The sequence below is a fragment of the Narcine bancroftii genome, chromosome 5, assembly GCF_036971445.1.
Source record: "Narcine bancroftii isolate sNarBan1 chromosome 5, sNarBan1.hap1, whole genome shotgun sequence".
NCBI classification, from domain to species: domain Eukaryota; kingdom Metazoa; phylum Chordata; class Chondrichthyes; order Torpediniformes; family Narcinidae; genus Narcine; species Narcine bancroftii.
The window spans coordinates 180,509,685-180,521,725 of NC_091473.1; the positions used below are offsets into that span (position 1 = coordinate 180,509,685).

The following is a 12,041-nucleotide window of genomic DNA, read 5'->3' on the forward strand; positions in this document are numbered from 1 at the left end:
TGGTCGGGGCTGAAAATAGGGAGTTGACTTTTACACAATATTGGCTATTACACGTGTATATAGGTGGTGTTGTTTATAAATGTGAGGCCAATGGGGATGAGGGAGACTGCAGTGTGTTCGACGAGTGTTGGCAAAGCACAGCCTGAACCGTGGAAGTGAGAGTCCAGCTGGATTATGGGGAGATGGAAGTGGAGACTGGGGTGGTTAGGAGTGGGGGTCCGTCAGAGGGGAGAGGTCCGAATAGGGCATCCATTGGGATGGACTGGCCTCACACAACCCTCCCCCACCCCATCCGTTCCCCAAACACCGACGGCGAGGGGAGGGGGCCACTGACTGCCCCAGATGTGCTGAAATCGACACAGTCACTTGACAACCTCACACAGCGGCAAAGCTACGTTTATTGGCTCAGTCACAGGTGGAGAAGGAGGTGAAAGGGTCTCCCAGGCTTGGGGGAGTGGGATGCGTAATGCCTTAATCAGCTTTGAGATTTAAAATTTTTTTCACATTTTTAATGTAGACCTACATCACGGTGACAGGCCCTTCAGCCCCATAAGCCTGTGCTACCCAATCACACCCGATTAACTACACCCCCGGCACGTTTCTAACGGTGAGAGGAAACTGGAGCCCCCGGGGAAAACTCAAGCAGACAGTGGGAGAAGGTGCAAACTCCTAACAGACAGCCCGGGATTCGAACCCACGTCCCGATCGCTGGCGCCTGCATGAGCCACGATGCCCCGTGCCAGCCCAGATGCAGTGAAGGGAACAGCATATTCCGGAAGCTCTGTCCTCTGGGACCTTCCGAATGCCAGTGGAGGATGCACGCAGCGTTTTCGGGGCCAGATGTTTCACTGCAGAAGGCATCACGCTGCAAATCCAACAGAGGTCAGGAGCTGTAGGGCAAAACCCCTGGGTACGGGGGCTCGATGGGTTCACGTGCTCATCGAAAGCTGAAACACCCTTCAAAAATGAATCCCGGGGTCAGACACAGAGTGAAGCTCCCTCCTCACCGACCTATCACACACTCCCAGGGTCAGACACAGAGTGAAGCTCCCTCCTCACCGTCCTGTCACACACTCCCAGGGTCAGACACAGAGTGAAGCTCCCTCCTCACCGTCCTGTCACACACTCCCAGGGTCAGACACAGAGTGAAGCTCCCCCCGCACCGTCCTGTCACACACTCCCAGGGTCAGACACAGAGTGAAGCTCCCCCCGCACCGTCCTGTCACACACTCCCAGGGTCAGACACAGAGTGAAGCTCCCTCCGCACCGTCCTGTCACACACTCCCAGGGTCAGACACAGAGTGAAGCTCCCTCCTCACCGTCCTGTCACACACTCCCAGGGTCAGACACAGAGTGAAGCTCCCTCCTCACCGTCCTGTCACACACTCCCAGGGTCAGACACAGAGTGAAGCTCCCTCCTCACCGTCCTGTCACACACTCCCAGGGTCAGACACAGAGTGAAGCTCCCCCCGCACCGTCCTGTCACACACTCCCAGGGTCAGACACAGAGTGAAGCTCCCCCCGCACCGTCCTGTCACACACTCCCAGGGTCAGACACAGAGTGAAGCTCCCCCCGCACCGTCCTGTCACACACTCCCAGGGTCAGACACAGAGTGAAGCTCCCTCCGCACCGTCCTACCAAGTGTGGGAAGGTACTGTCCCCTGCTGGTGAGGGGACATCACTGCACTGTAGGGAGGGAATGCCCTCTGCTGGTGAAGGATTATTACTGCACTATAGGGCGGGACTTCCCCCTGCTGGTGAAGGAGCATCACTGCACTATGGGGAGAGGCTGCCCCCTACTGGTGAGGGAACATCACTGCATTGTATGGATGGAGTGCCCCCTGCTGGTGAAGGAGCATCACTACACCATGGGGAGGGGGAGCTTCCTGTTGGTTTAGTCACTGCTTCGTGTGGAGGGAGTGCCCCCTGCTGGTGAGTGTAGACACTGCGATGTGTGGAGGTTCTGCCCCCTACTGGTGAGAGTGCAACTGGTAAGGGAGCATCACTGTGGTGAGGGAGTGTTCCCTGCTCGTGAGGATTGCCTCTTGCACCGTAGGGAGGGAGTCCCCCCTGCTGGTGAAGGTAGTCATAGCGCTTTGGGGAGGGAGTGCCTCCTGTTGGTGAGGGAGCATCACTGCATTATGGGGAGGGAGAGCCCCTCCTGTTGGTGAGGGTAGTGATGTACTGACGGGATGGAGTCACTCCCTGTTGGTGCAGGAGCATCTCTGTGCCATGGGGACCCCAACGCCCCCTGCTGGTGAGGGATAGCGAGCAAGCGGCTAGTTTCTGCGGAAGGTTCCTCCTGGCGCTCACGGCTTCTCCAAGTCGATGCTGCTGTACCGGAAGTTGGCCACGTCCTCGTACATGCTCTGCTGACCGCGGGTGATGTCCTCGTACGTTGCCTGGTCTTCCTGATTCAGGCCCTGCGTGGGAGGGAGCAGCAGAAAAGGTCACAGCGTGAGGGAGAGAGATTGGGAAAGAGTGAGGGGGTGAGTGAGGGGGTGAGTGAGGGGGGTTGAACAGGAGAGGGAATGAGGGACAGGGAGAGGGAGGGAGATGTGGACAAGTTGAATAGAGAGGGAGTGAGGGAGGTGTGAGGGGTAGCGAGGGACAGGGTGAGAGAGAGAGAATGAGGTTGGCATAGAGAGGGAGGGAGGGCAGAACAGGGAGAGGGAGGGAAAGGGAGAGGTTGAGAAAGAGAGAGGGAACAAGGTTGTAACAGAGAGAGAGGGGATAGTGGAACAGGGAGTGAGGGAGGGAGAGATAGACAGGGAGAGGGAGGGAGGGAACGGAGGGAAAGGGGATGATGGAATAGGGGATGAAGGAGGGTGGAGAGTAGGAGGGAGAGACAGAGGGGACAGAACAATCAAAAGAGGAAGAGGGGAGGTAATTGAGGGAGGAGGAGAGATAATAGGAGGAGGTGGGAGGAGTGGGAGCCAGGGGCAAGAGGGGGAAGCGTGAGGGAGCTGCAGTGGAGAGAGGGTGGGAGTCAGGCAGTGGAAGAGGAGAAAGAGGAAAAGAAAGGGAGAGAGAGAAATGAATAGAGGGACGAGATGGGGACAGAGAGAGTAGGGGAAGAGGGAGGGAGGGAGAGCAGAAGAACGATGGCAGAGGACAACATGTTGGATGTGGAGGCTTGTGGGATGGGAAGTGAGGACAAGAGGAATCCTGTTCTTGTTGTGCATGGGGATCGGAGGGGGCCGCGTCAGGGTAATGGAGGAGATGCGGGTGGGGGCCGAGTTGATAAAATTCAGACATTTGGGGTAGGAAGGTGATGTACCTGGTACAGGTTCTCATTCTCCTTGTATTGCTGAATCTTCTCACGGAGACTTCTTTGTGATTTCTGCATGAAGGAGATATTTACAGATAATCCATGAACTCCACATCTTCCTGTAATGAGGCGACCAGAACTGAACACAATACTCCACGTGCGGTCTCACCAGAGATTTGTAAAGCTGCCACATGACCTCTCAACACCTGAACTCAATCCCCCAACTAATGAAGCCCAGCGTGCAGTCTTCTTAAGTCCCCTGTCAACCTGGGTGGCGACCTTGAGAGATTGATTAATTTGGACCCCCAGATCTCTCTGACCATCCACACTGTTAAGAATCCTGTGGCTGAGCATGTTCAACCTTCCAAAGTGCGTCACTTCACCCAGGAAGGATGTGGAAGCTGTGAAGAGGGGGCAGAGGAGATTCACCAGGATGTCACCTGGATTGGAGATCGTGTCTCACAAGGCAAGGTTCGCAGAGCTGGGACTTTACTCTCTGGAGCGAAGAAGGACGAGAGGCATAGAGAAAGGCATGGACAGGGTGGACGGGCGGGGAGAGAGTAGCAAACACCAGAGGGCATGTGTACAAGGTGAGGGGAGGGACAGTTTAGGGGAGACACAGAGAGTGGCGGGGGCCTGGAATGCATTGATGGGGGAGGGGTGGAGGCTGGTACAATAGGGACATTTAAAAGACTCTTGGACAGGAACACAGATGGAAGGGAAATAGAGGGTTGTGGGTGTGGGGGAGATTGAGGGGGGAGGAAGCTTATAAAATCAAAAGACATTGGAGCAGAAAAAGGCCATTCAGCCCACCAAGTCTGCCCTGCCATTTAATCATGAGCTGATCCATTCCCCCACTCAGCTCCACAGCCCGTCCATCTCCCCATAACCTTTGATACCTTGGCTAATCAAGAACCTATCAATCTCCAATGACCCAGCCTCCATAACCTCCGGTGGCAACAAATTCCACAGATTCACCGCCCTGTGGCTGAAGAAATTCCTCCGCATCTCAGTTCTGAGTGAACGCCCTTCAATCCTGAAGTTGTGCCCTCTTGTCCTGGACTCTCCCACCGAGGGGAACAACCTTTCTACATGGACTCTGTCCACGCCTTTCAACATTCGAAATGTTTCAGTGAGTTCAGGACCTCCGCCACCCCACCCCTACCCCATTCTTCTAAATCCCAACTAGTTCAGGCCAAGGGTTGATCCAACACTGTGGCCTGTTCCATCTGCCACTTCTCCTCCCAATTCTGCTGTCACCTACGATGAGTCTCTCCTCTCCCTCCTCAGTGCCTCCCCCAGCCAACAGGTCGGCTGTGAGTTCACCAACCCCCCCCCCCCACCGCCCCTGCCAATCAGTAAATGAGAAGAACGGCAGTGGGTCGGCTTGTTGCTGCCCCGAGCCCCCCGCTCCCCCACCTGCCGCAGGAGCACCGTCCCAGGTAGGACCACACAGGACAAAAGGAGGATCCCCTCCACGATCAGGATGAAGTCCTTCTCCGATTCCTTCAGGTTGAAGAGGTGGGAGGACTGGACCCCTGGAGAGGGAGAGGTGGTGAAATGACATTCAAATTTATTGTCAGCATATGTACATGACATCACGTACATTCCTGCTATCGGAGAGCAGTGGCGATCATCAAGGACCCACACCACCCAGCACACGCTCTGTTCTCACTGCTGCCATCAGGAAAGAAGTGTAGGTGCAGGTGCCACAAGACTCGCACCACCATCAAACTCTCAACCAGGGACTTGTTTCAGGACTCGTGCACTTTATTGATTGATTCCTCTCTGTATTGTGCAGTCAGTTTGTTTACATTTCTTTACCTGTTTACATGTGTACATTGTGTACACTACCAATAAGTGGTAATTCTGCTTAGCTCATAAGGAAAAGAATCTCAGGGTTGTACGTGATGTCACGTCTGAACCCTGACAATAAATCTGAACTCTGACCTCTGAACCAAGGGATTCTTTTCCCTGTGGTGCGGGCAGAATTTACCACTTACACTGGACAACGAAGATTTTACTTCCTGAACACTTTTGGGTGTATTTTATGGGGATCCAGGGTTACGGGGAGAAGGCAGGGGTGAGAGGGAGGATGGATCAGCTCATGATTAGACGGCAAGGCAGATGGACCTACTTCTGATTCTACATGGTCATGAACATCACTTTAAAATGCTCCTATCATGTACCATTTTTGAGATGTAATCTTTTTTGTGATTTCCTGTCATATTTTAAGTCGACTTCAAGCAGACAAAACCATTGTCACTGAAAATTCATTCTCTGCATTTGCACTTGGACTCTTTCCCTGCCGATCCTGGTGCAGTCAGTAATGAACACGGGGAAAGGTTTCACCAGGACATTGCGACCGTGGAAAAGCAGTATCAGGGCAATTGGAATCCATCAACGCCGGCCAATTGTCAGTTGGACACTGACACGAGAGGCATCAGATGGTGAGTACAAACGAAAATCAGTGGCAAAACATTTTTGGGTCAGTTAAACTAACACCATGTGTCAGTGTCATGATCCGATTACACAGGCTTAATTCAATCCAAGTTAATTTAATGTTTCTCCAACTTCCTACGTGATGCAGCAAATCTGAAATTATCCTAGTGTTCAGCTTGAAGTTGTCAGTCATAATCCCCAATTTCTTTCAGGAAGCGAACCTTGTCTAGTGTTACTCGAAATGCACTGTTAGAGACAGCACATTTAGTGCAGCGGTTAGCATAACGCTGTTTACAGCACCAGCGATTGGGTCTGGGGTTTGAATCCCATGCTGTCTGTGGGGAATTTGCACATTCTCCCTGTGTCTGCATGGGGTATTGCCCGGGGGCTCCGGTTTCCTCCCACGGTTCAAAACATACTGGGGGTGTAGGTGTAATTGGGCAGAACGGGCTCGCAGACCGCAAGGGCCTGTTACTGTGCTGTTCGCATAATTAAAGATCAGCATAGACAAGATGGGCCTGATTATGTGCTGCACTGTGGTGGTTCTATGTCCTTATGGATCAAGAGTGTGTCCCCTTTCCTCAATCCCCCTCCCTCTCCCCCTCCTCTCCCCTCGCCCCCTTTTCCCCCTCCTCCACCCCCACTCACTGTAGACGCGCAGGCCGATCTCACAGGAGGTCTGGTTGTGGGGGCTGCGGCAGCGGTAGATGCCCAGGTCCGTGAGCCACACCCTGTCCAGGGTCAGCTTTCCATCCTGTGATGGGACCGGCTCCCAGGACGTCCCATTGTACAGCCGCCTCTCCCAGGTGTGGTCCCGTCCAGACCCCAGTGCACACGGCAGCCTCAGCCCTGTCCCAAGCTCCACTCGGACAGATGGAGCTGGTACCTCCAGGCCTTGCCCTACAGGAACAAGCCAAAGTTGAGGCAGGGGCAGGGAATGAGCCGGAGGTGGGGGGATGGTGTGGGGGAAGGGTCCAGGGGTGAGGGTGAGATCGTGCTGATAGCAGGGTGGGAGTCATAGAGACCCCTGGCCACACAAGGTTGAGGGGGAGAGGATGCATGACAGATACTGGATGGATATCCACACCTGAACCCAGGGACATCCCTTTGGAGGGTGAGGGTACAACCCTACAGAGAGCCCCCACTCTCCTTCACCTTGGCTCTGGTCCTCTTCTCATGGACATGGCCAGGACTGGAAGTCTATCAGCAGGCAGTCCCTACCGGCTGTGGTGCGGCAGGATGCTGAGAGCTATATTCCTGCCTCGCCCTGAGGGCCGGGAAAGGGCAAAGGGAGGGGGGGTTGGTGTAGGCAGAGAGAGGGGCAGAGGAGGAAGGGGGCGATGAAAAAGGATGTGTGTGTGTGTGTGTGTGTGTGTGTGTGTGTGTGTGTGTGTGTATATATATATGTGTGTGCGCAGGGTGTGTGTGTATGTGTGTGTACGCACGCGTGTATGTATAGCTGCTCTTGTATGTGTGTTTTTGTTTGTATGTGGGTCTTGTATGTCTGTATGTGTTTTTATGTATGTGTTTGTGTGTGATTGTGTGTTTGTGTCAGTGAGTATGCTTGCAAGTGAGTGTGTACATGTATTTGTGTGTGTGGTTGTCAGTGTGAAGGTGTACAAGTCGGTGAGTGTGTGTGCAAGTGTACATGTGTGAGTGCGCGTGTAAGTGAGATCTACCCTCACAGAGGGTCAGAGTGTGTGGAATGATTAATCAATCCTCTCCTCATCCCTGTAAACTGTAGCCTGTCTAAACCCCCCCCCCCCCCCCCCCACCTTTTCACCGACCATCTGGATCTGAACACGTCCAACAGTTTATTGTCCTACTGCTAAGGACGATGTGCCCAGACCCCTACCTCCAGTCACATAGATTAATAATCATGTAAATTACCTAACCACAATGTTTCAAGGCAGGAAGAGAGAGAATATGTTTAGGAGAGAGAGAAAGAGAAACGGTTGCAGTAGGTGGAAGAAAGGTGAGGTTTCGGGAGTGTAGTCAGATCCTGGGGGTTGGGGGGGGGGGGGTGTCCAGGGCTGCATGGTCAGGGTAGCATGGAGAGTGGACTCAAGTGCCTGATAGCTGCTGGAAAGGACCTGTTCTTGAACCGAGGTGGAACATGAAAATCTGCAGATGGCCAGAGGCTTTTTCCCCGGGGCTGAAATGATCAAGTCAAGTTTATTGTTATTTGAATATACGAGAACAACCCGACGAAACAGTGTTCTCCAGTCCTCGGGGCAAAACAGGCAGACACACAACCAGACACAACACACCTACGAACAAACAATACACATGCAGGACAAGTATCCATGTGGATACATAAATGTTCCATACAAATGAGGGTCTCGGAGGGTTAGGGTGAGCGGTTCCTTTGGGCGTTCAGCGTTCAGAGTTCTCGCTGCCCGTGGGAAGAAGTTGTTCCTCAGCCTGGTGGTGCTGGCTCTGATCCTCCTGGATCTCTTCCCCGATGGGAGCAGCTGGAAGATGCTCTCCAGCCAATATCCCAGTAGATCACATCGATGGTGGGTGGAGGGAGATCCCAGTGGTCCTCTGTTCCACCCTTATGGTCCTGTGGATTGATCTTCGATCCATTTCTCTGCAGCAACCGTCCCCGCACTGTGATGCAGCCGGCCAGGTTGCGCTCGATAGAGCTCCTGTAGAAGGTTGACATGATGGTGGGCTGTAGCCTTGCCCGACTCAGTCTTTGCAGGAAGTGCAGTGGCTGTTGCACCTTTCTGACAAGTGAGGAGATGTTGAGTATCCACGATAGGTCACTGGTGAAGTAAACTCCAAGGAACTTGGGGGTCACCATTACAGTTATTGAATGCTCTGCCAGTAACGTGGTGGAGACAGGGACAATCGGGTCTTTCCAGACACCAATAGACAGGTACATGGAGCTAAGGAAAATGAAGGGTTATTCAGCAGGGAAATTCTACGTAGTTCTTGGAGCAGGTTATTGGATCAGCACAGCACGGTGGGCCAAAGGGCCTGAACTGTGCTGGAGATTTCTACGGGTAGTCCCTGACGCACGATGGGGTTCCATTCTGGCACATCCATTGTAAGTTGATAAAGAATACCGCTCTTACCATTTTATAATTCCATATTGAGTGTTGAATACAGCAACTGTGAGCGTGGGGGGTCAGCCCAGAGACTGTGTTGTACGATACTCTCGCGCCATGCTGTCATCGACCAGAATCACGAAAGTAGTGTCGCATATCACAAGCACGGGGACACATCGGAACTCAAAATCAAAAGTACGCATTTGAACCATTGTGACTGTGAAAATCCGTAAGCTGGACCATCGTAAATCGGGGACTTGCCTGTAGCATGGTGCAGATATAATTCCCACATGCAACAGACAGAGAGGGACGTGTGGTGGTACAACCACAGCTCTGGTCCACATGCCCACCAACCTACTGCAGGGGGCGATCTCTGCACCTGCAGGTAGACCATCTGGGAGGCTGACTCCACCTGCCGGCTGTCAATCAACCAAGCTGTCTATAGATGAGCTGGCCCCTCCCAGGCCAGTCACATGGAGAGCTACTACTGGTGTACAACAGAGTTTAAGTGGACTAAAGCCTGCAGTAGTCTTTTCTATGTTTTGTGTCTGCTCGCTGCACCACAGCATGTAAGATTACAATGGTCTCAAATCTACAGCACGTCTCAACAGTGTGGAGGGACCTTGGGGCACAAGTTCACAAGTTGGTGAAGAAGGCCTATGGGCCTTCATTTGTCCAGGGGCATTGGGCTCAAGAGTTGAGAGGTCAAGTGGCAGCTCCGTAAAACTCTGGTGAGAACACACGTGGAGTATTGTGTTCAGTTCTGGTCGCCTCATTACAGGCAGAATGTGGAAGCTGTGGAGAGTGGGGCAGAGGAGATTTACCAGGATGTTGCCTGGATTGGAGAACATGTCTTATTGTGGCAAGGTTCACAGAGTTGGGACTTTTCTCTCTGGAGCGAAGGAAGAGAGGAAACTTGAGGCATAGAGCGGGTGGACGGCCAGCGCCTGTTTCCCAGGGAGAAAGTAGCAAATGCCAGAGGAGATGTGTTCAAGGTGAGGGGAGGGAAGTTTATGGGCCTGGAATGTGTTACAGGGGGTGGGGGAGGCTGGTACATTTAAAAGCCTCTTAGACAGGCACATGGATGGAAGGGAAATAGAGGGTTGTGAGTGTGGGGGAGGGGAGGGGGAGATAGTTGTGGAGAAGGTTACATGGGTCAGCACAGCATTGTATAAATATACTCCACTATCTCCCCCTCCCCTCCCCCACTCCCACAACCCTCTATTTCCCTTCTATCCATGTTCCTCTATGAATCTCTTAAACACTGCCAATGTTCCAGCCTCCACCCCAACCCCCAGTAACACATTCCAGGCCCCCATCGCTCTGTGTCTCCCCTAAACTTCCCTCCCCTCACCTTGTACACATGTCCCCTGGTGTTTGCTGATCCTGCCCTGGAAAATAGGTGCTGACTGTCTCCACCTCTCAGAATCTTGTCGACCTCCATCAAGTCTCCTCTCATCCTTCTTCACAAGACACATTCTCCAAACCAGGCAACATCCTGGTGAATCTCCTCTGCCCCCCTCTCTACAGTTCCCACATCCTCCTGTAAAATGGGGATCAGAACTGTTGTATGGTTGTTTTTGGTTTGTCAAACGACCTATTTGGCTGGAACAAGTCGGAATGGTGATGTTGAAGGTGCATTTTACCCTGTGTATGACAGTAAACAGATCATCATCTCAGGCTCTTTCCTGAGCTGCTCCAAGCTAAGAGATAGGAATGCTGACGTCGATACCTACCCTCCCATTACCCTCAAACTCATCCCTCCAACACTCACCGAGAATCAAGGCGGCAGACAGCAGAAGCAGTCGAATGGCAGACATCATCTCGGAGACGGGAGCACGAGTGGTCCGATCACGGGTAGCGTGGCTTTCAGTCTGGCAGGGGTGCTGACACCCAGGGGACATGTTGGCAGGATGTTTACTTCATCTGTGTCCCTAAGGGGGTGAAGGCTGAAGGGAGGGAGGGGTGCAGTTCCTCACCAGATGTCTTGACAACTTACTTGATGGAGTGGAACAGAACTCACTGTACTGACAATAACCACACCAGCAGTATGAGTATAAGACAGCTTTAATAAACTAATATGTACACTAAGAGGTCTTGTCTCTCTGGAAGACAAACCTGGAAAGCTAGACTGCTTTAAATACAAGGTCACCGGGATGACCCCGGGTGACCTAGTGGTGTAATTACATATCACCACACTCACCGCCCAAATTTCTCCCTCACCACCTCTAGAAGGGATGGTGCAGAGGCAGGAAGTGTGTGAGGGGACGGTGCGGAGGGAGAGAGTGTGTGAGGTGACGGTGCAGAGGGAGGGAGTGTGTGACGGGACGGTGCGGAGGGAGGAAGTGTGTGAGGGGATGGTGCAGAGGGAGATTCATTCTGTTTAACTATTTTTAATGATTTTTTTTCATCAAAGAGTTCGGTTACGTCTACATTACCAGTCCAACAATGCACATTACATCATGCCAAATGAGAATATCTTTGTCCATAACAACCATCGATCCCTTGTGGTCCCACCACCATTCCCTAACACCCTCCAAGGTAGCTGTAAGCTCTCAGGTATGGTAGGTCCCCTCAGAAGAGGAGCAAGCAGTCAGCCTGGCTGAACCCTCAACTGCCTGTTTGCCTGGACCCGTGGATTGGCATCTAGGCCAGGACCACCCAGAACCAGACCAATCAGGACAGGTCTCAGCCGACCATTCCCTGCCACCCCCCCCCCCCCCCCCCACCCCACCGTACTGGGTTTCCCAATATCAGAAGCGTCAGGGCTGAAATGCAGCCAAAACTTCATTCTGCGTCCGACCCCAGGTATGTGTGATGGGATGGTGCGGAGGGAGCTTCACTCTGTGTCTGACCCTGGGAGCTTGTGACGAGATGGTGTGGAGGGAGCTTCACTCTGTGTCCAACCCCGGGAGTGTGTGACGGGATGGTGTGGAGGGAGCTTCACTCTTGTGTTTGACCTCGGGAGTGTGTGATGGGACGGTACAGAGGGAGTGTGTGAGGCGATGATGCAGAGGGAGGGAGTGTGTGAGGCGATGATGCAGAGGGAGGGAGTGTATGAGGGGACGGTACGGAGGGAGGGAGTGTGTGAGGTGACGGTGCGGAGGGAGGGAGTGTGTTACGGGATGGTGCAGAGGGAGAGAGTGTGTGAATGTGACAATATGGAGGAAGTGTGGGTCTTGAGGGAGGGGATGGGTGGAGAAGAGGAGAGGAAGGGAGGTGAGAGAGGGAGGGCAGAGGGGAGGGAAGGAGGGAGATGGAGGGAGGGAAG

The 12,041-nt window shown here is 53.1% G+C and overlaps 2 protein-coding genes across 2 annotated transcripts in view; one reads left to right on the plus strand and one right to left on the minus strand.

Annotated features, from left to right (window-relative positions):
- Positions 1-380: 380 nt before the first annotated feature.
- Positions 381-11,439, minus strand: LOC138764262 (B-cell antigen receptor complex-associated protein alpha chain-like). The gene is made up of 5 exons (XM_069939932.1): positions 10,545-11,439; positions 6,363-6,614; positions 4,692-4,810; positions 3,282-3,344; positions 381-2,424 (listed from the first exon to the last, which is right to left on the minus strand). Exons 1-5 carry the CDS (start codon positions 10,672-10,674, stop codon positions 2,311-2,313), a joined length of 678 nt encoding a protein of 225 aa, XP_069796033.1. The 5' UTR covers positions 10,675-11,439; the 3' UTR covers positions 381-2,310.
- LOC138764261 (rho guanine nucleotide exchange factor 1-like) overlaps positions 3,680-12,041 on the plus strand; it is a 78,371-nt gene continuing 70,009 nt past the window's right edge. Inside the window, 2 exon segments of the mRNA XM_069939931.1 lie at positions 3,680-3,743; positions 5,596-5,722. The gene's annotated coding sequence lies outside the window, so the exon portion shown is untranslated.